Source organism: Sycon ciliatum, chromosome 1, assembly GCF_964019385.1.
Source record: "Sycon ciliatum chromosome 1, ocSycCili1.1, whole genome shotgun sequence".
In the NCBI taxonomy this organism is placed as follows: domain Eukaryota; kingdom Metazoa; phylum Porifera; class Calcarea; order Leucosolenida; family Sycettidae; genus Sycon; species Sycon ciliatum.
Window position 1 is genome coordinate 74,693,096 of NC_088643.1, and position 24,861 is coordinate 74,717,956.

Genomic DNA, 24,861 nt, shown 5'->3' on the forward strand with positions numbered 1-24,861 from the left:
TCAACCTGGCTAGTTGCTTACAAAAATGTAGTCAGTGAGTGTGTCAGAGCATGATGAAAAACGGTTCGGCCCTTTCCACCACCACACCAGCACCAGCACCGGCAGCAGCCGCAGCCGCAGCAGCAGCAGTAGCAGCAGCAGCAGCAACACAATAGCTGGACGCATCACAGAGAGGGGACAAAGCTCAAAACAAACAAAAGAAAAACTGCAACCTGGCCCACACGACCCGCGAACCACACACCCACGCACGCCAGACACAGCTAGACTAACAACTAGTACACGTAGTAGAGCTCTAGAGAGAACTCGCAAGAAGAAAAAGCTTATGAAAACTGAGAAGAAAGGAAAAGAAAAGGAAAGAAAAAAAGTCTACAGCACGAGGTATTCCCAGGCGGTCACCCATCCAAGTACTAACCTCGCCCGACGTTGCTTGACTTCGGTGATCGGACGAGAACCGGTATTTTCAACGTGGTATGGCCGTAGACATCCTTCTCGAGTCGACGACTCCTCTTATACAAGATTCGTCGTCACTGCATGTTCACTCCCTGATCCTTGACCTTGTCCATGGCCGCTATCCGATAGTGCCAAGCTTCTCACCCGGTTTCAAACAACTGGATTCTAGTCAGTGCAGCATGAAAATGCAATAATCATTCCCCATGATCATGGCTGATGGCCATACTTTCTCCCCTACTTGAAGCTTCTGCATGGGATGCCCAGTGGGGACTCGGAGACAAAGCCTGCCCAAAGCACCTGCACATCATGCCCTCGTGACCAGACATGCATGCAGGACCAACCCATGCAACCACTCACCCCACCAAGGTCAAACTGCCTAGTAGCTTACAAAAGTGTAGTCAGTGAGTGTGTCAGAGCATGATGAAAAACGGTTCGACCCTTTCCACCACCAGCACCAGCACCACCACCGGCAGCAGCCGCAGCAGCAGCAGCAGCAGGAGCAGTAGCAGCAACACAATAGCTGGACGCATCACAGAGAGGGGACAAAGCTCAAAACAAACAAAAGAAAAACTGCAACCTGGCCCACACGACCCGCGAACCACACACCCACGCACGCCAGACACAGCTAGACTAACAACTAGTACACGTAGTAGAGCTCTAGAGAGAACTCGCAAGAAGAAAAAGCTTATGAAAACTGAGAAGAAAAGAAAAGAAAAGGAAAGAAAAAAAGTCTACAGCACGAGGTATTCCCAGGCGGTCACCCATCCAAGTACTAACCTCGCCCGACGTTGCTTGACTTCGGTGATCGGACGAGAACCGGTATTTTCAACGTGGTATGGCCGTAGACATCCTTCTCAAAGTCGACGACTCCTCTTATACAAGATTCGTCGTCACTGCATGTTCACTCCCTGATCCTTGACCTTGTCCATGGCCGCTATCCGATAGTGACAAGCTTCTCACCCGGTTTCAAACAACTGGATTCTAGTCAGTGCAGGATGAAAATGCAATGATCATTCCCCATGATCATGGCTGATGGCCATACTTTCTCCCCTACTTGAAGCTTCTGCATGGGATGCCCAGTGGGGAGGGGACTCGGGGACAAAGCCTGCCCAAAGCACCTGCACATCATGCCCTCGTGACCAGACATGCATGCAGGACCAACCCATGCAACCACTCACCCCACCAAGGTCAAACTGCCTAGTTGCTTACAAAAGTGTAGTCAGTGAGTGTGTCAGAGCATGATGAAAAACGGTTCGGCCCTCTCCACCACCAGCACCAGCACCACCACGAGCACCAGCACCACCACCGACAGCAGCCGCAGCAGCAGCAGCAACACAATAGCTGGACGCATCACAGAGAGGGGACAAAGCTCAAAACAAACAAAAGAAAAACTGCAACCTGGCCCACACGACCCGCGAACCACACACCCACGCACGCCAGACACAGCTAGACTAACAACTAGTACACGTAGTAGAGCTCTAGAGAGAACTCGCAAGAAGAAAAAGCTTATGAAAACTGAGAAGAAAGGAAAAGAAAAGGAAAGAAAAAAAGTCTACAGCACGAGGTATTCCCAGGCGGTCACCCATCCAAGTACTAACCTCGCCCGACGTTGCTTGACTTCGGTGATCGGACGAGAACCGGTATTTTCAACGTGGTATGGCCGTAGACATCCTTCTCAAAGTCGACGACTCCTCTTATACAAGATTCGTCGTCACTGCATGTTCACTCCCTGATCCTTGACCTTGTCCATGGCCGCTATCCGATAGTGACAAGCTTCTCACCCGGTTTCAAACAACTGGATTCTAGTCAGTGCAGCATGAAAATGCAATAATCATTCCCCATGATCATGGCTGATGGCCATACTTTCTCCCCTACTTGAAGCTTCTGCATGGGATGCCCAGTGGGGAGGGGACTCGGAGACAAAGCCTGCCCAAAGCACCTGCACATCATGCCCTCGTGACCAGACATGCATGCAGGACCAACCCATGCAACCACTCACCCCACCAAGGTCAAACTGCCTAGTAGCTTACAAAAGTGTAGTCAGTGAGTGTGTCAGAGCATGATGAAAAACGGTTCGACCCTTTCCACCACCAGCACCAGCACCACCACCGGCAGCAGCCGCTGCAGCAGCAGCAGCAGTAGCAGTAGCAGCAACACAATAGCTGGACGCATCACAGAGAGGGGACAAAGCTCAAAACAAACAAAAGAAAAACTGCAACCTGGCCCACACGACCCGCGAACCACACACCCACGCACGCCAGACACAGCTAGACTAACAACTAGTACACGTAGTAGAGCTCTAGAGAGAACTCGCAAGAAGAAAAAGCTTATGAAAACTGAGAAGAAAGGAAAAGAAAAGGAAAGAAAAAAAGTCTACAGCACGAGGTATTCCCAGGCGGTCACCCATCCAAGTACTAACCTCGCCCGACGTTGCTTGACTTCGGTGATCGGACGAGAACCGGTATTTTCAACGTGGTATGGCCGTAGACATCCTTCTCAAAGTCGACGACTCCTCTTATACAAGATTCGTCGTCACTGCATGTTCACTCCCTGATCCTTGACCTTGTCCATGGCCGCTATCCGATAGTGACAAGCTTCTCACCCGGTTTCAAACAACTGGATTCTAGTCAGTGCAGCATGAAAATGCAATAATCATTCCCCATGATCATGGCTGATGGCCATACTTTCTCCCCTACTTGAAGCTTCTGCATGGGATGCCCAGTGGGGAGGGGACTCGGAGACAAAGCCTGCCCAAAGCACCTGCACATCATGCCCTCGTGACCAGACATGCATGCAGGACCAACCCATGCAACCACTCACCCCACCAAGGTCAAACTGCCTAGTAGCTTACAAAAGTGTAGTCAGTGAGTGTGTCAGAGCATGATGAAAAACGGTTCGACCCTTTCCACCACCAGCACCAGCACCACCACCGGCAGCAGCCGCTGCAGCAGCAGCAGCAGTAGCAGTAGCAGCAACACAATAGCTGGACGCATCACAGAGAGGGGACAAAGCTCAAAACAAACAAAAGAAAAACTGCAACCTCGCCCACACGACCCGCGAACCACACACCCACGCACGCCAGACACAGCTAGACTAACAACTAGTACACGTAGTAGAGCTCTAGAGAGAACTCGCAAGAAGAAAAAGCTTATGAAAACTGAGAAGAAAAGAGAAGAAAAGAAAAGAAAAAAAAGTCTACAGCACGAGGTATTCCCAGGCGGTCACCCATCCAAGTACTAACCTCGACTTTGGAAGTGGGGCGGCCATGGAAGGGGGTCCGGGGGTCCTCCCCCGGGAAAAAATTTCAAAAATTTAAGGCAATTGCAAGCATTTCCGGGCATTTGGTGCCATTTCAGTGTACGGTAATTACCGGTAACTACAATGAAAGACTTTTTGATTCTGCAAAAAACCAAGAAGATGCTACGATCGGGGACAAACATTACCCTCCCCCGGGAAAAAAATTCAAAAATTGAAGCCAATTGCAAGCATTCCCAGGCATTTGGTGCCATTTCAGTGTACATGGACTTTTGATTCTGCAACAAACCACGATCGGGGACAAGGATTTGCCACGTTTGCGCTGAGATCATCGGGCTTTGTTGCAGTGTGCTAAAAAAAAAAAAAAAAAAAAAAAAAACGGCCGAAAAAGTGGGGCGGTGCGGTTCCGACGCCCTCTTGTATCATGTAGTACACGTAGTAGACCTCTAGAGAGAACTCGCAAGAAGAAAAAGCTTATGAAAAGTGAGAAGAAAAGAGAAGAAAAGAAAAGAAAAAAAAGTCTACAGCACGAGGTATTCCCAGGCGGTCACCCATCCAAGTACTAACCTCAGCCCTCACCATCGTCTACACGGATTTCAAAAGCGTCGACCTCCATTTTGAAAACATGGTGGCCGGCCGCGCTACCCGTAGGCGCACGTGCCCACCGCGTGTCTCAGCGCGAGCTTCGAGCTCGCGAGCTAAAGATCATGTCGCCCACTCATTTTCCTGTGTTTCCCCATTTCTTCGAACTCGCTCAGCTTTTGCTTCAGCTTTTGCTTCGCTCGTGCTTCAGCTCCACGCTGTAGTCTGAGTTTAGTTCTCTTGTCTTCTTCCAGCAGAATACTGCAAACTCTACAGCACGTCGAGCTCCTCCTAGAAGAGTTTCTTTTGCGTCGAGGCAGACTGTCGATCGTTTCAGTCCTATTTTGCCGTCGTCTCATGAGCGCCCCGGAAAGCAACAGTATCTATTTTCTTGTCGTTCCATTTTCTGGCGAACTCATTCACCTACTACTTCTTCCTTTATGAAAGCTTCAGGTGGCTGAGTTCTCCCACTAGCGACAATCATGCCTTGGAAATGAACAGGATATTCCCAGGGTATGTACAGCCAGTGCAGTGATGTCAGTGTACTGCGCGTACTAGTAGTTGTTTGTTTTGTCGAGAAAGAATCCCTTTCGCACTCGCGCGGGCCGCGAGGGTGCAGCACGGAAACAGGTCTATTGAATTCATTTCTTGGTCGATTTCGACAACCAATACGTCGTTGTTTTTCTTTTTTCACTGGCTATCCTTTCTCCGCTTCCGAATTGCGATGCCGTCCACCTGGAAAGCCTTGAAGTGAAACGAGTGGAGGCCGGTTTCGGAGGTAATTTTCGGCCAAACGGCAATCAAATCGAAAAATTCGAAGCGGACGATCTGTTGGTATCTATCGAAAGAAGACGTTGGCCCATAAAAAATCTTTGGAAACTACACCGTATGAACCAAGGAATTACGGTAAGTTTGAGAATTTTGGTACATTAGCTGTACGCTGATTGGTCGATTTGCGCGACCGTTGAGAAACGGGCCAGTGACGCTTTGTACAGCGTTGGTGAGGGCTGAATTTACCTCGCCCGACGTTGCTTGACTTCGGTGATCGGACGAGAACCGGTATTTTCAACGTGGTATGGCCGTAGACATCCTTTTCGAGTCGACGACTCCTCTTATACAAGATTCGTGCTCCTCCCCACTGGGCATCCCACGCAGAAGCTTCAAGTAGGGGAGAAAGTATGGCCATCAGCCATGATCATGGGGAATGATCATTGCATTTTCATCCTGCACTGACTAGAATCCAGTTGTTTGAAACCGGGTGAGAAGCTTGTCACTATCGGATAGCGGCCATGGACGAGGTCAAGGATCAGGGAGTGAACATGCAGTGACGACGAATCTTGTATAAGAGGAGTCTTCGACTCGAGAAGGATGTCTACGGCCATACCACGTTGAAAATACCGGTTCTCGTCCGATCACCGAAGTCAAGCAACGTCGGGCGAGGTTAGTACTTGGATGGGTGACCGCCTGGGAATACCTCGTGCTGTAGACTTTTTTTCTTCTCTTTTCTTCTCACTTTTCATAAGCTTTTTCTTCTTGCGAGTTCTCTCTAGAGCTCTACTACGTGTACTAGTTGTTAGTCTAGCTGTGTCTGGCGTGCGTGGGTGTGTGGTTCGCGGGTCGTGTGGGCCAGGTTGCAGTTTTTCTTTTGTTTGTTTTGAGCTTTGTCCCCTCTCTGTGATGCGTCCAGCTATTGTGTTGCTGCTGCTACTGCTGCTGCTGCGGCTAGGCCTCCGCGGAATATGCCGGCATAATTTCGGGAATTATCGGTGTGATTTTTAAAACGGGAATTATTGGCAATTTTTGTGGAATAATCGGTAAAATTTGAGAAATGCCCCCCTTTTTTCAATTTTTTCCATTAATAACTCCCTGATTTGTACCAAAAAGCTCATGATCCTGAAGTTGATCGCGCCCGGTATTTCAAAAAAGAAAGAAAAAAAAAGCTTCCAGCCGAGTTTCACGCGAACCGTGATTTTTTTGCCCGTACAAGTGGCAAAAAACCCGTACGCGGTACGTTATCTGCAAAAAAGGGGAAGAAAAAAAGAATGTCACGAACGGACATAAACGAGGGAAAATAAGGGGGTCTAAAATACTATTACTACTGCACTCCAGGGCAGTTCAACGGTGGCTGTGATCACAGTCCCTCGTCTCCGTCGTGAGAACATCAAAAACTCATCATATCAAGTGCTATTATCGAAAACACTGTAACGAGAAGAAGGTCTAACCAGACACAACTTCCATACCAAAAAACCAGAAAACTAGACCAAGAAGAAAAACTGTTCTCCGCTCTAAAAACACGGTAAACGATTATGACGTAAGGCGTCCAAAAGGAGCGAGAGTTTGAACTCCCGTTTGAACTTACAACAGATATGGCTGTAACTAAGTCACGTAAGAGATAGTAGGGGTCAAAGCATGCATACGCGAAATGTGTACAATAATGCACGACGTGGGAAAAGTGGGAAATAGTAAGTTCATGACTGCGCAGTCATGACACTCCCGAGGAACAAAAGAAACAAACTATTTTACTGTGGCATTGAATAAGACAATGGAATAGATACTGTCTACATACATACATACGTAGAAACAAAGGTGAAAGCTACAGACACCAGCTCAGCCTGCATTTGTGCATTGAGCCTTTCCTTTGCCTTCTGGGCGGCCATGCGCTGAGGCCTGCTGCTAGCAACATCAGTGCTGCCGTTGTCGATGACATCAGTGTTCTCCTTCTCCTCCGTTGCGTTCACTTCTAGCGGGTAGAGGTGGTTGATCGGTCGGTTCAGGATGGAGTTGGTCGTCTGTACTGTCGCCGAACGACTCTTGCCGTCCTGCGCGCTGTCATGCAGTTCTCTGATTTTTCCCATCTTCCACATTCCACGTGGTAGCTGGTCGTTCTTGATCATGACCATGTCGCCAATCTTGGGACCAGTGGTTCGGCTCCTCCTGAGACGATGGTTGATTGGCTGTCGGCTGCGAAGTGCAAGGATATAGTCATCTCTCCACAACTTCCAGAACGTGTCCAGTGCAGCTTGCTGCTTCTTCTGCAGTGACGTAATAGTAGCGACTGGATCTCGTTGGGGCATGTAGTCATCTGACTGGATATCGTCAGGAAGTCCCAGTGAGCGAGTTGGGGCAATGAAGTGGTTTGGCGTGATGATTCCATCTGTCGACTCTGACGGTACATACGTCAATGGGCGTGTGTTGAGCATTGCCTCAACTTCCGTGGTGATTGTGTTGAACTGCTCGTAGGTGAATCGACTGCGGCCAATGGCTTTGTGGAAAGCTCGCTTCACCAGACCAACTAGTCGCTCATAGAAACCGCCTTGCCACGGTGCAAACTCAGTGGTGAAAACCCAGGTTACCTTGTGTTCTGCAAGGTAGCAGGCCAGCTCAGGGCAGGTTAGGATCTTTTTCCACTTCTGATCGAGGTACGTCTGTGCCAACTTGAACTGTGGCGCATTGTCTGAGATGATCTTGTCAGGTCGTCCTCGCCTGGCAATGAATCGTTTCAAACAGTTGACGAACTGGGCCGTTGTTAATCCCATCACTACTTCCAAATGAACCGCACGGGTTGCCATACAGGTGAAGAGGCACACCCATACCTTCTGTGTTGTACTGCTGATGTTGACGCTGAATGGGCCGAGATAGTCGAGGCCGATGTACTGAAATGGATGAGACTGCTGTACTCGTTCTGCTGGTAGCTGTGGCATCTGGGGTAGACGGAACGGTTGCCCTTCGTGTTTCTGACAAATGACACATTTACTCAGAACGGCTTTCACAGCTGCTCGCCCTTGTGGAAGCCAGTACTTCTGTCGAATCTGGGCAAGTGTGTGAGACACTCCGGCATGAATGAGACGCGCATGAACTTCCCGGATGATCAGAGTACTTAGCTTACTGTGTCGGGATATCAGCATAGGGCGAGTCGCATCTTCAGGTAGCTGAGCATTGTCTAGCCTTCCATGGCATCTTAGCAGTCCTTCAGCATCCAGGCGAAGTCCGAGCTGGTCTTGAAGGGGGTGACGAGTACCGCTGCCTATAGCTTTGAACGCATCCGTGAAGTTCTGTCGTTGGTGTTGTCTGATGATGATCTTCTCTGCGATGCTGAGATCACTGGCTGCTACGTACTTGGTGCGCGAAGCATCATCAAAGACCATTGCTGCGAGGGGAATCTTTGGCCGTAGCTTCTCTCGTGTGCTGCTACTGACCTTGCTCCAGATCTTTTTGCCAATGAAACGGAGGCAGATTGCTGTAGTCCTCAAGAGCGATCTGAGGGATGAAACACGTTGTTCTGCTGCCTGAAGCGAATACGTTTCTGTGCTGTCGTTGATGACGGCAGCTGTGTTCCCAATTGTAATGAGAGGGGAGCGTCTCTCTTTGTCTGCTTCTGCAATGTCTTCTTGCGTGACGATCAGTTTTCCTGTTGGCCAGTCCTCTTTGTCTCCTGCTAGCCATGCAGGACCCTGCCACCAGAGAGAAGACTCCTTCAGCTCCTCTGGCTGAAGACCGCGTGTTGCTATGTCTGCAGGGTTGTCCTGGGACTGAACGTGACGAAACTGTAGCTGCTGATTGGATTTCACTTCCTTCACACGATTGGCAACAAATGTTGAGAGATGATGGGGCGTTGTGAGCCAGTGGAGAACACACTTGGCATCAGTCCAGAGGTATGTTGGGATGTTGTTCTGAAGTTGAAGCTGGGATTGGATGAACTTGACCATCCTGAATCCCATGACCACGCCGAGCAGTTCCATACGAGGAATGGTGACTGATTGCTTCTTGGACGGTTTGTTGGCTGACGGGGTCAGTCGGGATCTGGAGAAGATGAGATTCACCGTGTACTTGTTGGAATCCGGAATCTGCACTTGGAGGTAAGCTGCTGCTGCATATGCATCCTTGGATGCATCTGTGAAGATATGTAGACTCATCGGTTGACTTGCACTCGCAGGACCAATGAACCTTGGAATGGTGACGGTCGTCGTCTGCCGGAGTGCTGATTGGATGTTGTCCCACTCCAGGAGCATTGGTGCGGACAATGGGGCATCCCACTCCAGACCTTCCTCCCATAGCCGACGAAGGTACCGCTTCCCTTGCAGTGTAGATGGTGTCATCAATCCGAGTGGGTCAAACACGCTTGCCACTTTGTTCAGAACGCTGCGCTTTGTGACTGGACCGACTGATTTCTCATTGATGCTGTTGGACACGGCGATGTTATCTGCTTTGCTATCCCACTTGAGCCCAAGGACTTTGGTAGATGCTGATGGCAATCGGTCGATTTCCTGAATCTTGTCCAACACTTTGTCGGAGTTGGAGGTCCAGTCCCGTAGGTTCATGGATGCATCTGAGAACAGCTGCTTGGCTTCCTTGTAGAGATGAATACCTTCTTCTGGGGAGTAGACCGTGGTTATTAGGTTGTCCACATACAGATCACGTGCAATAGCACCAGACACATCGGTCTGGGCCTGTGTGAGGTGCAGCTGAATGGTAGCAGCGAGCAGAAATGGGCTCGAGACTACACCGAACGGCATTCGACAGAAACGGTACGCTGTGACATTGCCGTTAACCTTCTCAGGTGTGGTACAGTCCTTGTACCAGATGAATCGGGTGACGTCCCTGTCACTTGGCTGAATAGAAATTTGAAGAAATGCTTTCTCTACGTCAGCGCTAATCACAATTGGCTTGAGACGGAAACGCATTAGCAGGCCGCAGAGGTCAGGGAGTAGCACTGGGCCACGGTAGAGGCAGTCGTTCAGGCTTGGAGATGTTGCACTCGCTTTGGCTGATGCATCATACACTATCCTGACCTTTGTTGACTTCGCTGGTGTCACAACGGGGTGGTGTGGCAAATAGTGTTGTTTACCACTGGTTCCGGAAAGTTGAACTTCTTCAATGATTCCCTTAGCTAGCTGCTGTCGGATCACCTTGTCATAACTCTCGAGCAGCTGTCCGTCTGTAGCGAGTCGTTTGGCCAGTGATTTCATTCGGCCAAGGGCTAAGCCGTAGTTGCTAGGAAGTTGATCTTTGGTGTCATCAGGCTTCCATGGCCATTGGATGGAATACCTGCCATCGGAATATTCCGTTGTCTTGCGAAATTGCGCCAGTGCGATTTCGTCATCATTCGCGTAGGGTGAATCCTTGATTCCGATATTCTCCAGTTGCCAGAATTGAGACAGTACACTGTCCTCTGTGTTACGGTTGGAGACGCTTGCAGCTCCTGAGAAAATCGAACCGCTGCTGGTAACCACCAGGGAGGTCGTGTCATCATTGCTGCATTCATCCGGTAGTGAACTGCAGCCGGTGAGCAGGTATCCAAATTCGGAGGAGACTAGCTTGAGTCCTGATGGCAGTGTGATAACATTATTGCCCACCAGTTGCCAAAAGTAGTCAGCACCAATTAGAAAGTCGATGTTGACAGTTTCCATTGCGTGAGGCACAGAATCTGCTAGCGCTGTTGGAGACAGCTGTTCAAGAAACGCCAAGTCGGTCTGTTGCACGGCTTGTTTCACAATTGGGTTGGTTATGGTAGGCAGAGTATTCACCATTATCTGTGCCATGTTACCGTCTCGGAGGTTGACAGCGAGTTGGAACGATTGCGAATTGAAGCTCTTGGACTTAGTTGCTGCCATGGTGTTCAGGTAGAGCCTCTCTTCATTCTGGACTGGTAGCTGGAGTCGTTTAGCTAGAGCTGCAGTGATGAACGATCGTTGGCTGCCACTGTCCAGTAGTGCGTTGACCATGACCTTCTTCCCACAATGGTCAGTCACGTTACACTTAGCGGTTTGCAGCATGGCTGACTGAATAACTGCTTTCAGTGTTGAGACGCTCGTGGTGGCTAGTTCCGTGGTTTCATCTGGAATTGCCGCCGGCTCTTGGCTTGGCATCTCTGCCGGTGACAAAGCTGCGATTGCTGCTGTCTGTGGACTGCCATTGGCCAGTGAATTTGTTTGCTGGTGTTTCGGAACTTCGACTGCTGGATTATATTGTTGACCCTTCTTGGGACAAATAGCACGACTGTGGCCTGTTCCGCTACAGTGGTAGCAATTTCTACTACGGTGTGCACAATTCCTTGCGATATGGCCTTCTTTGAGGCACACAAAGCACCTACGTAGGGACAACAGTTGATCCTTCCTGGAATCCAGTGTTGAGTAGTTGGTACACTCATCACTGAAATGGCTTGACCGACAGAAGACGCAGGACGGTTCTCTTCTGGGGCTTGCCTGGCTGGATACAAATCCCATTGTTGGTGGACGATGGTGTTGTTGCTGGTGTCCCTGTATCTTAGGCTGAGGTGTCTGGCTGATGTTGTCGGTGAACTGACGAACTGTGTTCTGCATTGCTACATACTTCGCTAGCATCTCCCGTACTGTTTTGACCGTCCATGGCACAGTATGGTCGGATCTCTGCTCCTCCAGTTTGCTGACGAGCTGGAACGGGAACTTCGAGAAGAGTTGCTGAATGAGGACGCACTGAGTATCCAGGTTCTCTCCCTGAGCTTCCAATTGACGAAGGAGTTTCTCCATTTGGTCAATGGTAGCCTTCACTTCAGTAAACCTGTTGTTACATTGTGGCAGCTGTGCCAGTTTACGATACAGTGTTGCCACTATCAGCTCAGGCTGTCCAAATTTGTCCTTCAGCATCGTAACTGCGATAGGATAGTTAGCTGCTGTTATTGGAATGCCTTCGATGGCTGCTGCGGCGACACCCGTCAGGACGCTTTTGAGGTACGTGAATTTTGATACGTCCGGCAACGATTGACGAAGACCAACAGAGGACTCAAATGTCTGCCAGAATTCTGGCCAGTCCATGATGTCTCCATTGAACTGAGACAGTTTCAGCTGAGGAAGTTTCACCACTGGACTGGAGCGTGCAGCTTGCATGGCTGCTACTGCTGCCTGTGCCGCCACCTCAATGATGGACAGCGTTGTTGGTTTACTGTGGATACTGACACTTGACGATGCTCGTCGGATGCCATCTACACTGATCATAGCTGGAGACTCGTTCTGGTCTCTAGAATCTTCTTCCAGCTGCACTGCTGTTTGTTGATGCGCCTCCTCGTCAACTACTGGTATGTCCTCAGTGGCACTGGCACTATTGGTGGTGGCATCCACTGAAGTCACTGAGGCTTTCTGGTGCTGTTGCTGAGCAGCCAGAATGGCGGATTGGGACTGACGCTTCAATTTCTCCTCTTCAAATACGACTTGGTCGACAGCTATCTGGGCATCTTCAAAAATGCGCCAAGACACATTAAATTCACGCTCCCACTCCTCTTCTTCGTCGTGTACACTACATCTTTCTAAGTCGTCCAGAACATTGAAAATCTCATCCTGGGTGAGTAGTATTTCTCGTTTCAACTGTACAGCATCGTCAATCTGGGGCTGAAGCCTCTTTGGATCGATCCATACTTCCACATAGCTTTCTGTTGTTTTTTCCAAAATGTACGCAGTACATGCCCTGATGCGCTCGTATCTTCGCATGCACCGGCGTCGACGCTTCTGCGCGTCCTTGATGGCCTGCAGGCCTTTCTTCTGGGAGTCATCTTCCTGACAAGTTGTGGCTGTAGCACAACCTTCAGTGGCTTCACTAGTACGATTAGAGTCTTCACTTGACATCATATCCTATCCTGGTCACAGCACCATGTCACGAACGGACATAAACGAGGGAAAATAAGGGGGTCTAAAATACTATTACTACTGCACTCCAGGGCAGTTCAACGGTGGCTGTGATCACAGTCCCTCGTCTCCGTCGTGAGAACATCAAAAACTCATCATATCAAGTGCTATTATCGAAAACACTGTAACGAGAAGGTCTAACCAGACACAACTTCCATACCAAAAAACCAGAAAACTAGACCAAGAAGAAAACTGTTCTCCGCTCTAAAAACACGGTAAACGATTATGACGTAAGGCGTCCAAAAGGAGCGAGAGTTTGAACTCCCGTTTGAACTTACAACAGATATGGCTGTAACTAAGTCACGTAAGAGATAGTAGGGGTCAAAGCATGCATACGCGAAATGTGTACAATAATGCACGACGTGGGAAAAGTGGGAAATAGTAAGTTCATGACTGCGCAGTCATGACAAAGAATTATTGTGAGAATTGTTGGTGGAATTACGGGAATAATCGGTCGAAATTTTGAGCAATGCTCAAAAGAATTATCGGTAAAAATACGAGCATATTCCGCGGAGGCCTAGCTGCGGCTGCGGCTGCTGCCGGTGCTGGTGCTGGTGTGGTGGTGGAAAGGGCCGAACCGTTTTTCATCATGCTCTGACACACTCACTGACTACATTTTTGTAAGCAACTAGCCAGGTTGACCCTTGTGGGGTGAGTGGTTGCATGGGTTGGTCCTGCATGCATGTCTGGTCACGAGGGCATGATGTGCAGGTGCTTTGCACGGCTGTCCCATGCATGCGATGCGCGTTCATTAAATATGGCGGCCAAATTTTAATCTTTTTCATTTTTTACGCGATCTGGCCTAGTCGTATGTTTGCAATTTCGCTCGACTTCCATCTCAAACGGGCAAGGTCAACCGAAACCACGGGTGTTTGCCAGGTCATTCGATAGAGTTTAGAGCTTGGACTGGCCTTGCCTTCGACTGTGCCGCCGCTCGAGCGATCTTCTTGGGTTACCCACGCGCTACGCATGGTTTCTTTCTCGACGTGGGTGCAATTATTTTTGGATCGTCGCTCGATTTCAAGGGCTCGCCAACCTCGTCAGCGAATTTTCTCCGCCTCGCAGACAATTTTCTAGTATACCTCGATGTCCTAGCCTTTCGATTTCGTGTAGTCCTAAGCTTGACGTGCATAACTGTAGCTTTTCGTGGCCATGTTAGAGACGTAATTTTGTTCAGAAATGGAGGCTCATGTTAGCTTCCTGTCGTCGTGTTGTCGTATTGGAGGGGAGAAATTCGCGTCAAGGAGTGGACAGACGAAGTATCGTGTGGCAGATCATACTGAATCCATTTTGGCAGTGTTTCATCTCAATGTGGATGAAACCAAATACACCCTGAACATTTTTGCCACACTTGAAAATTGGCCATGGAATGCACTGTTACTGCCAGGGGCCCAACATTCTCTGGAGCTCTAGAGGTGGATGTACACCGCTCAAAGACTGGGAGCCACACAGTACAGTGGGACAAACTGTTTGAAATGCAAGCCCAAGCCTGGCAGGAAGTCCAAATGCAGAACACAAACGCAAGACAAACTTGCGGCATGGGAGAAAACGCGGGCCATCGCCCGCAAGCACGAGCACATGCACGCCGCCACCACTGACAGCAGCATCACCAACAAAACCTCGCCCCACCACACCAGTACCTGATCACTGGATAGTTTTGTCTGTTCGGTTTACGAATTCAAAAAAGGCAGACAAAATAACAAAACTAAAAACACGAGCGTCGCATGGACCGAATCTGATGAGCAGCAGCGCGTCACACCCGCATACCAAGTTTAGTAATAGTAGTAGTATAGTATTTATTCATATTACTCTAGGGCTTAGTGGGTAAATCTCTGCATCCAGAACAGTTCAGTTCAGATAGGAATGCAACAACACACGCACAATGTCCACTATGTCACAGTGTGGTAGGGAGAGAAGTGTTTGCAGCTTGCTGGTAGACGTTAAGCCGTGCATGCATTGGCAAATGGCTAGAGCAGACGGCCCGCTGCCCTTAATGTAAGGCACACACGCAAGCGTCAGAGCTACAGCAGCCAAACAGCATAGTTCATGGATTCATGAAAGACTGCACCATACACTGCGCCAGCTCTGGTAGGGTGCCCTTTTGAGCATCGTCACTGGTCGGTGACGTTTTGCAGGCCTCACCATCAAAGATGCGAGGTGATGCTGCTGATCGACTTGCTGGCATGATAGTCACAAGCATAACTAACGAAGGATGGCTGGAAGTCAAAACCAGCTGTAGATGTAGATTCCAGGTATACCAGACAATTACTGACGCCAGCACTTTATCCGATGCCCCATCAGCGTCAACTGTACGCCGATGGTCACAGGACCGTGACAGCCTTTCGATCGGTCTACGGTCGGGAGACGGGGCTGCAAGCCCAAAGCAGCGGGTATATAGTGTTCGTCACCAGCTGAGCAAGAGAGCTTGCTGAGAGATTTAGGTGTGCACTGTTCAGCAACCAGTCCCAATATAGGTTTGTCCATGAAGGCTGGTGATCCTCAGCTATCATACAACAAATTCCTACTCACTGCGCATATGCGCATATGGCTTGTGAAACAGCAGCAGAAACTGCACTGCCTTGACAAACGCACCAGTTACCATGATGGACCAGATATGCCCAGCCCTGGAAGCCAACACCAAATCTCCAATCGCTAGTACAAGTAGCTCTTCACTGAATCATGCCTAGTGCATGCTTGCAGTGATATTTTCAGCAAGAGCGCTGCAGTTACTGCTGAGGAGATATATTGCGTCCTTGAAGTCGAAGGCGCTCATCAAAGATGTCTTGCCATCAATTCTTGGCCTTATGCAGGCACGAGGTGGTCTTCCGTGGCATTGGCCATATTACCCCGAGCTGCACTTGCTCGAGGAGCACGTTGTTTCGCTCATGGAAGTCCGAGGCTTCGTGTTGGACTGAGTAGGCTTGCTGAGAGAACAGAGCGCTGAATCCATCCACGTCCACAACTACGAATAATTTACAAAAACATTCCGACTGCAGATCAGCGCTTGAAAACGGCGATGCAAATCAGCGACGTTGGGCTTCTCCATTCAAAAGTAGAGCCTTCCTAACGAAGCAATTCTCATGTGACACTACATAGTCTCTCATGCACTCTAGTTCAGGTCTTCTTCTCTCCACTCCATTATCATTTCGATCTTCACTCGGTCGACGTGATGGTAGTAGCTATGTAAAATTGATGGATTCCTCCCGATCCTCGTCGCGGCTAAAATTTGTTCGGTGTTTGTCTAAATTCTCAAACTGACAGGGTTTACAAGAGAAATGTATCTAATTTTGTGCGATTGATGCAAATAAATCGGAATATGTCTGACTTCATAAATCCGTGCGGTAAACCGCATGAAAGGACGCCATGTCATTAGATGGTGCACATGAAGTCACCGTGTTTGGGCAGGCTTTGTCCCCGAGTCCCCTCCCCACTGGGCATCCCATGCAGAAGCTTCAAGTAGGGGAGAAAGTATGGCCATCAGCCATGATCATGGGGAATGATCATTGCATTTTCATCCTGCACTGACTAGAATCCAGTTGTTTGAAACCGGGTGAGAAGCTTGTCACTATCGGATAGCGGCCATGGACAAGGTCAAGGATCAGGGAGTGAACATGCAGTGACGACGAATCTTTTATAAGAGGAGTCGTCGACTTTGAGAAGGATGTCTACGGCCATACCACGTTGAAAATACCGGTTCTCGTCCGATCACCGAAGTCAAGCAACGTCGGGCGAGGTTAGTACTTGGATGGGTGACCGCCTGGGAATACCTCGTGCTGTAGACTTTTTTTCATTCCTTTTCTTCTCTTTTCTTCTCAGTTTTAATAAGCTTTTTCTTCTTGCGAGTTCTCTCTAGAGCTCTACTACGTGTACTAGTTGTTAGTCTAGCTGTGTCTGGCGTGAGTGGGTGTGTGGTTCGCGGGTCGTGTGGGCCAGGTTGCAGTTTTTCTTTTGTTTGTTTTGAGCTTTGTACCCTCTCTGTGATGCGTCCAGCTATTGTGTTGCTGCTGCTGCTGCTGCTGCTGCTGCTGCTGCTGCTGCTGCTGCTGCTGCTGCTGCTGCTGCGGCTGCTGTCGGTGGTGGTGCTGGTGCTCGTGGTGGTGCTGGTGCTGGTGGTGGAAAGGGCCAAACCGTTTTTCATCATGCTCTGACACACTCACTGACTACACTTTTGTAAGCAACTAGGCAGTTTGACCTTGGTGGGGTGAGTGGTTGCATGGGTTGGTCCTGCATGCATGTCTGGTCACGAGGGCATGATGTGCAGGTGCTTTGGGCAGGCTTTGTCCCCGAGTCCCCTCCCCACTGGGCATCCCATGCAGAAGCTTCAAGTAGGGGAGAAAGTATGGCCATCAGCCATGATCATGGGGAATGATCATTGCATTTTCATCCTGCACTGACTAGAATCCAGTTGTTTGAAACCGGGTGAGAAGCTTGTCACTATCGGATAGCGGCCATGGACAAGGTCAAGGATCAGGGAGTGAACATGCAGTGACGACGAATCTTGTATAAGAGGAGTCGTCGACTTTGAGAAGGATGTCTACGGCCATACCACGTTGAAAATACCGGTTCTCGTCCGATCACCGAAGTCAAGCAACGTCGGGCGAGGTTAGTACTTGGATGGGTGACCGCCTGGGAATACCTCGTGCTGTAGACTTTTTTTCTTTCCTTTTCTTTTCTTTTCTTCTCAGTTTTCATAAGCTTTTTCTTCTTGCGAGTTCTGTCTAGAGCTCTACTACGTGTACTAGTTGTTAGTCTAGCTGTGTCTGGCGTGCGTGGGTGTGTGGTTCGCGGGTCGTGTGGGCCAGGTTGCAGTTTTTCTTTTGTTTGTTTTGAGCTTTGTCCCCTCTCTGTGATGCGTCCAGCTATTGTGTTGCTGCTGCTGCTGCTGCGGCTGCTGCCGGTGGTGGTGCTGGTGCTGGTGGTGGAAAGGGCAGAACCGTTTTTCATCATGCTCTGACACACTCACTGACTACACTTTTGTAAGCAACTAGCCAGTTTGACCCTCACGGGTGGGGTGAGTGATTGCATGGGTTGGTCCTGCATGCATGTCTGGTAACGAGGGCATGATGTGCAGGTGCTTTGGGCAGGCTTTGTCCCCGAGTCCCCTCCCCACCGGGCATCCCATGCAGAAGCTTCAAGTAGGGGAGAAAGTATGGCCATCAGCCATGATCATGGGGAATGATCATTGCATTTTCATCCTGCACTGACTAGAATCCAGTTGTTTGAAACCGGGTGAGAAGCTTGTGTTCCGTATTCCCCGGAACCAGGTTGCATCAGTACCGTAACTGTAATACCGACTGCGGATACTTTCCGAACCCACGTTCAACAATGGAGACAAACTTTACTGGTTCGAGTTCTCACTCTCAAAAAACCAACTCCATCTTGGATTATCTTGGATGCACTCTAACAATGCCCTAGCAAAAACCTATCAAGAACCTAGCTAGAACTGACTGTAGAACAAAGGATACACAGCTACATGTATAAGCAAGCGTCGATGTGTATAGGGAGTACAAGCAATACTATCAATGGTGAATGCGTGGTGTAGTCTAATGAGTACGTGTTGGCGGTCAGACACTTGACCTTATCGTATTATGGTAAGAGTCATGCACATGTATGGAGCTTGAGGCAGTCATGCATGGCTACAGTACAGGTGCAGTGCTGGATGAATGCACGCAAAGTGCAGTCCTGTAATGTGACCTGTTGAAACCTGAAAGGTACCAGGCGTCACCAGGACTCCGACATACCTCCCTCGCGAATGAATCATAGCCTAATCAATGTATGCGAGTGAGACAAACTAATATTCCGAGTGATGTTCTAACTCCTGGGGAACTGCTATTGGATGTCACACCTAACATCATTGTGTCAAATGCATGCCGTAATGTCACTAGACATATCCGGGAACGAGGATACGTCTTATCTAGCCGGTTGGATGTATTGTTCACTCTGATTGTGGATTGCTTGCTAACACTACAGTCACAGCCTTACTACCTCATCGCCACTGCCGTACCACCATCCACTATTCGCTCAGCTGGTGACATTGTCCACATTGACGTTGGCTGTCGCTGGGCAGTTCTCGGAGTCGAGCTCCACCTCACCCTCTGTTACCTCCAGTGGGATGAGGCGATGAACTGATCGTCGATACTCCTTGCCTTTGATCTTCACGTTGACTGCACGGACGACACCATCTTGCCCTGGGTATGTGGCTGTGACGCGTCCCAGAGGCCATGTCGCGCGCGGAGTACTCTCATCCATGACAAGGAAGACCTCACCCTCCTCGACGTCTTTTGCCTTCCTGTACCACTTGGACCGGACGTTTAGCGCCGGGACCATCTCTCGCAGCCACCTCTTCCAAACTTGCCTTGTCAGCACTTGTAGAAACAGCCAGCGCCGTCTGGGGTGGACCTTCTCCAGATCCTCTGTCTCCGCCTCGAGGTGTGTGACTGCAGCCGCGCGTCCCATCAGGAAGTGGTTTGGCGTCAACGCTTCTGGATCGTCGCTGTCAGATGATACGGTGGTAAGGGGACGGGAATTCAGCATTGCCTCGGCATGTACCAGCGCTGTTGAGAACTCCTCATCCGTGAGGCCAGCCTGGTGCAGCACATGCCAGAGTGCGCGTTTGACTGCCTTGACCATCGTTTCTACTACACCACCGAAGTGGGGCGTTCTCGGTGGGTTGAAATGCCACTGTACATCTCACAGCTCGGAGTGGGTGGTTAGGCGGTCTTGATCTATCGTGCAGGTGGCTTCGCGCAGCTGTCGCTCTGCGGCGGTGAAGTTCGACCCGTTGTCTGTCACTATGAACTCCGGGGTTCCACGCCTCTTGCAGAATCGGGTCATCGCCATCAAGAACCCATCTGTGTCGAGCGAGTTGACGGGCTCCAGATGTACCGCTCTGGTCAGCAGGCACGAGAATACGCAGATATACCGCTTCTGCTGCACCTTGCCTCGTCCCTGGCGCGTCAGAAATGGACCGGCAAAGTCGATGGTCACCTTGCTGAAGGCGATAAGTGGTGACGAGGTCCGGTAATCCGGCAACCCTCCCATGATTGGAGTCAAAGCCTTCGCGTAGCCTCGTCGGCACTTGACGCACCTGTGGCGATGCTGTCGCACAACGGACTTCCCGTTCATCAGCCAGTACCGGTTGCTGAGGTTGGCCAGCAGGTGGTTGGGACCCATGGAGTGCTGACATCTCTCGTCTTCGTCATCCACGATCAGGGCTGTGACCCGATGTTTCGGTGGCAGGATGATGGGGTGTCTTGTCGTCAGCGGCAGATGGTGTGCAGTGGTGAGTCTCCCACCGACCGTCAGTACGGTTGTGCCATGTACCTCCTCCAGCTGGGGTCGCAGCTTCAGCAATGGCTCGTTGGGATCGGGTTCCTTGCCGGACTCCAGTCGCTTGATGACCTTGCCATACACCTCCTCCTGGGCCTTCCGTACCCAGAACACGTCGGCCGCCTGGACCTCTGCAGGGGAGAGAGCGGGTACTGTCATACCGTTCACTGACTTGGCAGATCCAAACTTGCGTCGTGGAGCGGGTGTTGGTCTGTTGGCGCCAGCCTCCCTCGGTACACGGACGTTACGTACAAAGCGCTGACACCAAGCGGTGACACGGATGAGCCGCGTCCAAGACGAGAAGTTGGAGGGGTTAAGCTGGTACCTCCCTGGAACCGCGCTGAACGACATAGCGGATCGCTTCTTCAGCTCTGCCGGCAGACTACTGGGAACCTCGATCGGCCGCGCCGGGAATGCACTCTCGGGTCCGCGTAAGAACTTCGGGCCATGCCACCAGTCGTCATCGGATGCGAGCTGGGCTGCAGATAGGCCCCGGGTGCCCTTGTCCGCAGGGTTGATTGATGTCGGAACGTGCCTCCACTGACGGGGGTCCGACAGTGCTTGGATCTTGCTGACCCTGTTGCCCACCTCGACTTTGAAACGGCGGCTGTGTGAGCGAAGCCAGTACAGGACATTGAGGCTATCACTCCAGTACGTGATGTCGGACGAGCTGATGCCGAGGGCTTGGGCGACTTGTTCGGCTACCTCGGCGCCGAGTACAGCTGCTCGTAGCTCAAGCATGGGGATCGACTGTCGGTGTAGCGGGGCTGGTTTAGCCTTGGCCATGGCCAGCGTGGACCGAGCCATGCCGTCTGGATAACTCGCCCGTACGTAGACTGCTGTTGCGACTGCTGCGTCGGATGCGTCAACGAACACATGGAGGCTGAACTCTGCATCGGCCGGATCCCGGTCTGGGTCCTTGAATGACCTGGTGGCTCTCACGGCTTCTAGCTTGGGCAGTTCCTCGAAGAACTTCCTCCAACCCTTAGCCTCAGGCTCTGCGAACTCCTCATCCCATTCCAGCCCGCGGAGGCAGGCGTCCTGGAACATGACCTTTGCTCGGATGGTGTAGGGTGACACTTGCCCTCGTGGGTCAAACAGAGAGGCCATCTTGCTCAGGACAGTGCGCTTGGTGTACTGCGTGATGACGGGCACCTGGTACTTGAACGTGAAATGGTCGCTCTCAGCATCCCAGGCGACTCCTAGCGTCTTCACGCAGGGTAGCGTGGGGTGTTGGTGGTCAGCTACCGAGATCAGCGTGTTCGGCGCCCGGTCGGCTTCTGGCACAAACTTCATGACCTCTGCACTGTTCGACATCCACTTCCATAGATGGAAGCCTCCCTTGGCCAGTGTCTCCTGGACGTCAGTACGTAGGCCCACCACCGCCTCTGGCGTTGGCGCAGACGCGAGTAGGTCGTCCACATAGAGGTTGTCCATGATGATGGTGCGTGTGGGTGACCCTTCGGCGGCATAGGTGGCCGCAACAGCCTGGACGGCCTTTCCGGCGAGGTATGGCGACGCCTTACACCCGAAGCACACTCGCTGGAATTCGAACACCTTGGCTCTTCCGTCGACCTCCCACAGGAATCGGTGATACCTGCGGTCTCTCTCAGCCAGCTCCACTTGCAGGAACATCTCGCTGATGTCTGCCATCAGAGCCACAGGTTCCTTACAGAACTTGAGTAGGCAACTCACGATGTTGTTCTGTAGTGCTGGGCCGGCGTGCATCTCCTCGTTGATCGAGACGTCGTTCTTCTTGGCCGCCGCGTCAAACACTATCCGCACCTTGGTGGTGGTGCGGTCCTCCTTGATCACGGGAAAGTGGGGCAGGAACCACTGGTCATCCGCATCGTTGTGCACTTCCGTCTCGGGCACCTCGCGGATATACCCCTTCGTCAGGTACTGTTGGATGACACCGGCGTACGCTGCTGCGAGCTCAGGTCGTTTGTACAGGGACCGTTGGAGACTCGCCAGTCGTTGTTGGGCCATCGGTCTGTTCGAGGTCACGTGAGGCTTTCTGTCTTCAGCGACCCACGGGATGCCAATGGTGACATGGTTGTTGTTGAGGCTCATGGTGTCGTCAGTCACCTTCTCGGCTTCACGCTCAGCTCGAGACATGGTCTCTCCCGTGGCTGTAGAGCGGATGGTGTCTAAATTGAACATGCTACGCACCATGGCATTCAGCTCCAGGGTTGGCTCGGTGGGCTCTGCGGTCGCGGCATGTGTGGCGTGGTGGACGGTTGGTTCCGCCGATGTTCCGCTCCCCTCCAGGAGACCAAAACAAATCCATCCGAGTGGTGTCTTTCTTGCGATTGGACCATGGCCAGGCCCACGGCGTTCGGCTAGCGAGGCGTGCAACTGTGGAACGTCAAGGCCCAGTAGGATGTCCACAGTTGGGTTAGCTGGGGTATCCGGATTCATCCCGCGCAGGTGTGGCCAGCTTGCCTTCTGCGCATCCCAGTCCACACGTTGCATGTCGGCGGTTATCTGAGGGAGAACGACCGCCTGCACTGGGGTTGTTGCAGTTGAGTCTTTGTGACAGATCTCTATGGGAGCGATCCTGGACTCGTGCTGCAGACAGCTGCCACCGAGAACAGTCGTGCGCACGGACGTGGTCTCACCGGGTGGGACATTCAGCTTCTCAGCCATGTCGGTGGTGATGAAGCTGCAGGTGGACCCAGAATCCAGCATGATCGTTGCTTGTAGCTCGACGTCTCCACATCTCACTGTCCCCACAGTCGTCATCAGAGCTGGTAGGTTTGCTGGGATTTTGGCATGCAGGGCGCTCGCTGCAGAAGCCATATTCGCGGTGTTGGTGCGAGCGGCGTTTTGTTGGCTACCGCTGCTAGGCCTGTCAGAGTCGTCCCTGTGGAGCAGCGTGTTGTGCTTGCCTTTGCACTTCCTGCAGTGGCTCGAGGTGCAATTTCTGGTGAAGTGGCCGTCCTGTAGACAGTTCACACACAGGCCCAAGAGGCGCACCAGCTCTGATCGCTTCTGGACGGGTAGCTGTTGGAACTCCTTGCACTGCGCCATTGCGTGCTCTTCCATGCACTTCCTGCAGCTCTTCTTCTTCCTTGGGGAGTCAGAGGTGGCGTCGCGGGTAGTGTCCGCTGTTACTGCGGCCAGGGTCGTTGACCTTCTAGGCGGTGGGGTTGGCTGAACGGCGGCCGTCTTGGTGGAGGTTGGTGTCACCAGAGAGGCGGCTTCCGCTCGTTCGGCCAACCACTCAGACAAAACACCAAGGTCTAGTTCATCCGTACTAAGGCCCTTGGCCTTCACATACTCGCCCCACTGCATTCGATGGGGGAGCGACAGCTTGGCCACCAGCTCATCACGGAGCGCAGGGTTGTTCCTGTGGCCATGGCTCTTTAGCAGCTTCATAGTGAGGACGATGTTCCTCACAGATGTGGCCAAGGAGTGCAGGGCGTCCGTGTCCTCTGCTCTGGCTGGCTTCAGCGCCTTGGCCTGCTCGATTAGCTGTTTCACTACCAATTCCGGCCGGCCGAAACGACGCTCCAGTGTCCGGATGGCCTCGTCTACATTGTCTGGCACGGCCAGGAGCAGCTGTACTGCCTCCTGGGCTGGTCCCTTCAGGCAGGTCTGCAAGCGCTGGACGTTCTCTGCGTTTGAGTATGCGCATTGCTCCGTGCTGCTTCGGTACAGCGCGAGGAACGCGGGCCATTCCTCCGGCTTGCCAGAGAAGATTGGCAGCTTGCTGCTGGTGGATGACTGGCGTGCAGCCAGCTGTCTGATGCCAGCGTTACTATCCTCGACCTGGGAGGTCTGCCACTGACGTAGGGCCTGGGTGATTGCACCTACAAACTCACTGGCCAGGTCTGCCATCTGACGCGCAGGATTGCTGTTAACTGTGCTGCCAGTAATAGTACCGGTAGTAGAGGTACAACCACTCATGTACGCGTCTTCGACCTCACTCGCATTACTTGCTGCGCCCTTACCACCGGTACACGTCTCCGTAGCTCTGGCACTAGAGTATCCACGTGGCCCTGACTCTGAGTCGGAGTCTGAGACTGTCATGTAGCCGCGTGCACGTGCACTCGTGTCGCGACGGTGCTTTCGTGGTGCGGGTACTGGCATGGATGCGTGTGGGTGACTGGGTGACGTAGTGCTCGGGATACCGCTATGCCTTGTGCTTGCGGTCGACTCGCAGCGCTCACGTCTCTCCTCGTGGACCTGTGCAGGCTGTGGTTGCACTACCGGTAAGCCTTGTACTTCTCTAACAAGCTCAGTGACACTACCAGACTTCGGCGCTCGTCGTTGTCTGGCACGGCTTTCTCGTAGGGCATACTCCGCTGCGAATAGCCGCTGCCTCAGCTCTGTCATCGATCGGGCCAGCTCATCGTTGCGTTCTCGTTCTGCCGCAAGATCCCTGGCTTGCTTGTCGCACGCTAGCTCGACCATTGCCCTACTCGCCTCAGCTTCCTCTAGGTTCGTCTGCAGTGCGTAAGCGTCTCGCTGGCGCCGCTTCTCGACGATCGCGGATTCATCTCATCGATCATCGTCTGAAGCTGTAGTAGTTGCTGCTGATACGCAACTTCCTTGGCCCGGAACTCACGTTCTACACTGTGTAGAC

General features: G+C 51.6%; 1 protein-coding gene and 7 non-coding genes across 8 annotated transcripts; 3 read left to right on the top strand and 5 right to left on the bottom strand.

The window, feature by feature from the left end:
* Positions 1-363: 363 nt before the first annotated feature.
* LOC135807597 (5S ribosomal RNA) lies at positions 364-482 on the bottom strand. Its single transcript, XR_010551871.1, has one exon. It is a non-coding gene; the product is annotated as a 5S ribosomal RNA (ribosomal RNA).
* A 696-nt stretch (positions 483-1,178) lies between these two features.
* On the bottom strand, positions 1,179-1,297 carry LOC135807598 (5S ribosomal RNA). Its single transcript, XR_010551872.1, has one exon. It is a non-coding gene; the product is annotated as a 5S ribosomal RNA (ribosomal RNA).
* Positions 1,298-1,999: 702 nt separating this feature from the next.
* LOC135807599 (5S ribosomal RNA) lies at positions 2,000-2,118 on the bottom strand. Its single transcript, XR_010551873.1, has one exon. It is a non-coding gene; the product is annotated as a 5S ribosomal RNA (ribosomal RNA).
* Positions 2,119-2,820: 702 nt separating this feature from the next.
* On the bottom strand, positions 2,821-2,939 carry LOC135807600 (5S ribosomal RNA). Its single transcript, XR_010551874.1, has one exon. It is a non-coding gene; the product is annotated as a 5S ribosomal RNA (ribosomal RNA).
* A 2,718-nt stretch (positions 2,940-5,657) lies between these two features.
* Positions 5,658-5,776, top strand: LOC135807601 (5S ribosomal RNA). The gene has a single exon (XR_010551875.1). It is a non-coding gene; the product is annotated as a 5S ribosomal RNA (ribosomal RNA).
* Positions 5,777-16,604: 10,828 nt separating this feature from the next.
* On the top strand, positions 16,605-16,723 carry LOC135807602 (5S ribosomal RNA). The gene has a single exon (XR_010551876.1). It is a non-coding gene; the product is annotated as a 5S ribosomal RNA (ribosomal RNA).
* A 750-nt stretch (positions 16,724-17,473) lies between these two features.
* Positions 17,474-17,592, top strand: LOC135807604 (5S ribosomal RNA). The gene has a single exon (XR_010551877.1). It is a non-coding gene; the product is annotated as a 5S ribosomal RNA (ribosomal RNA).
* A 2,039-nt stretch (positions 17,593-19,631) lies between these two features.
* LOC135807211 (uncharacterized) lies at positions 19,632-24,689 on the bottom strand. Its single transcript, XM_065321226.1, has one exon. It carries the CDS (start codon positions 24,687-24,689, stop codon positions 19,632-19,634), a length of 5,058 nt encoding a protein of 1,685 aa, XP_065177298.1.
* Between the last annotated feature and the right edge of the window lie 172 nt (positions 24,690-24,861).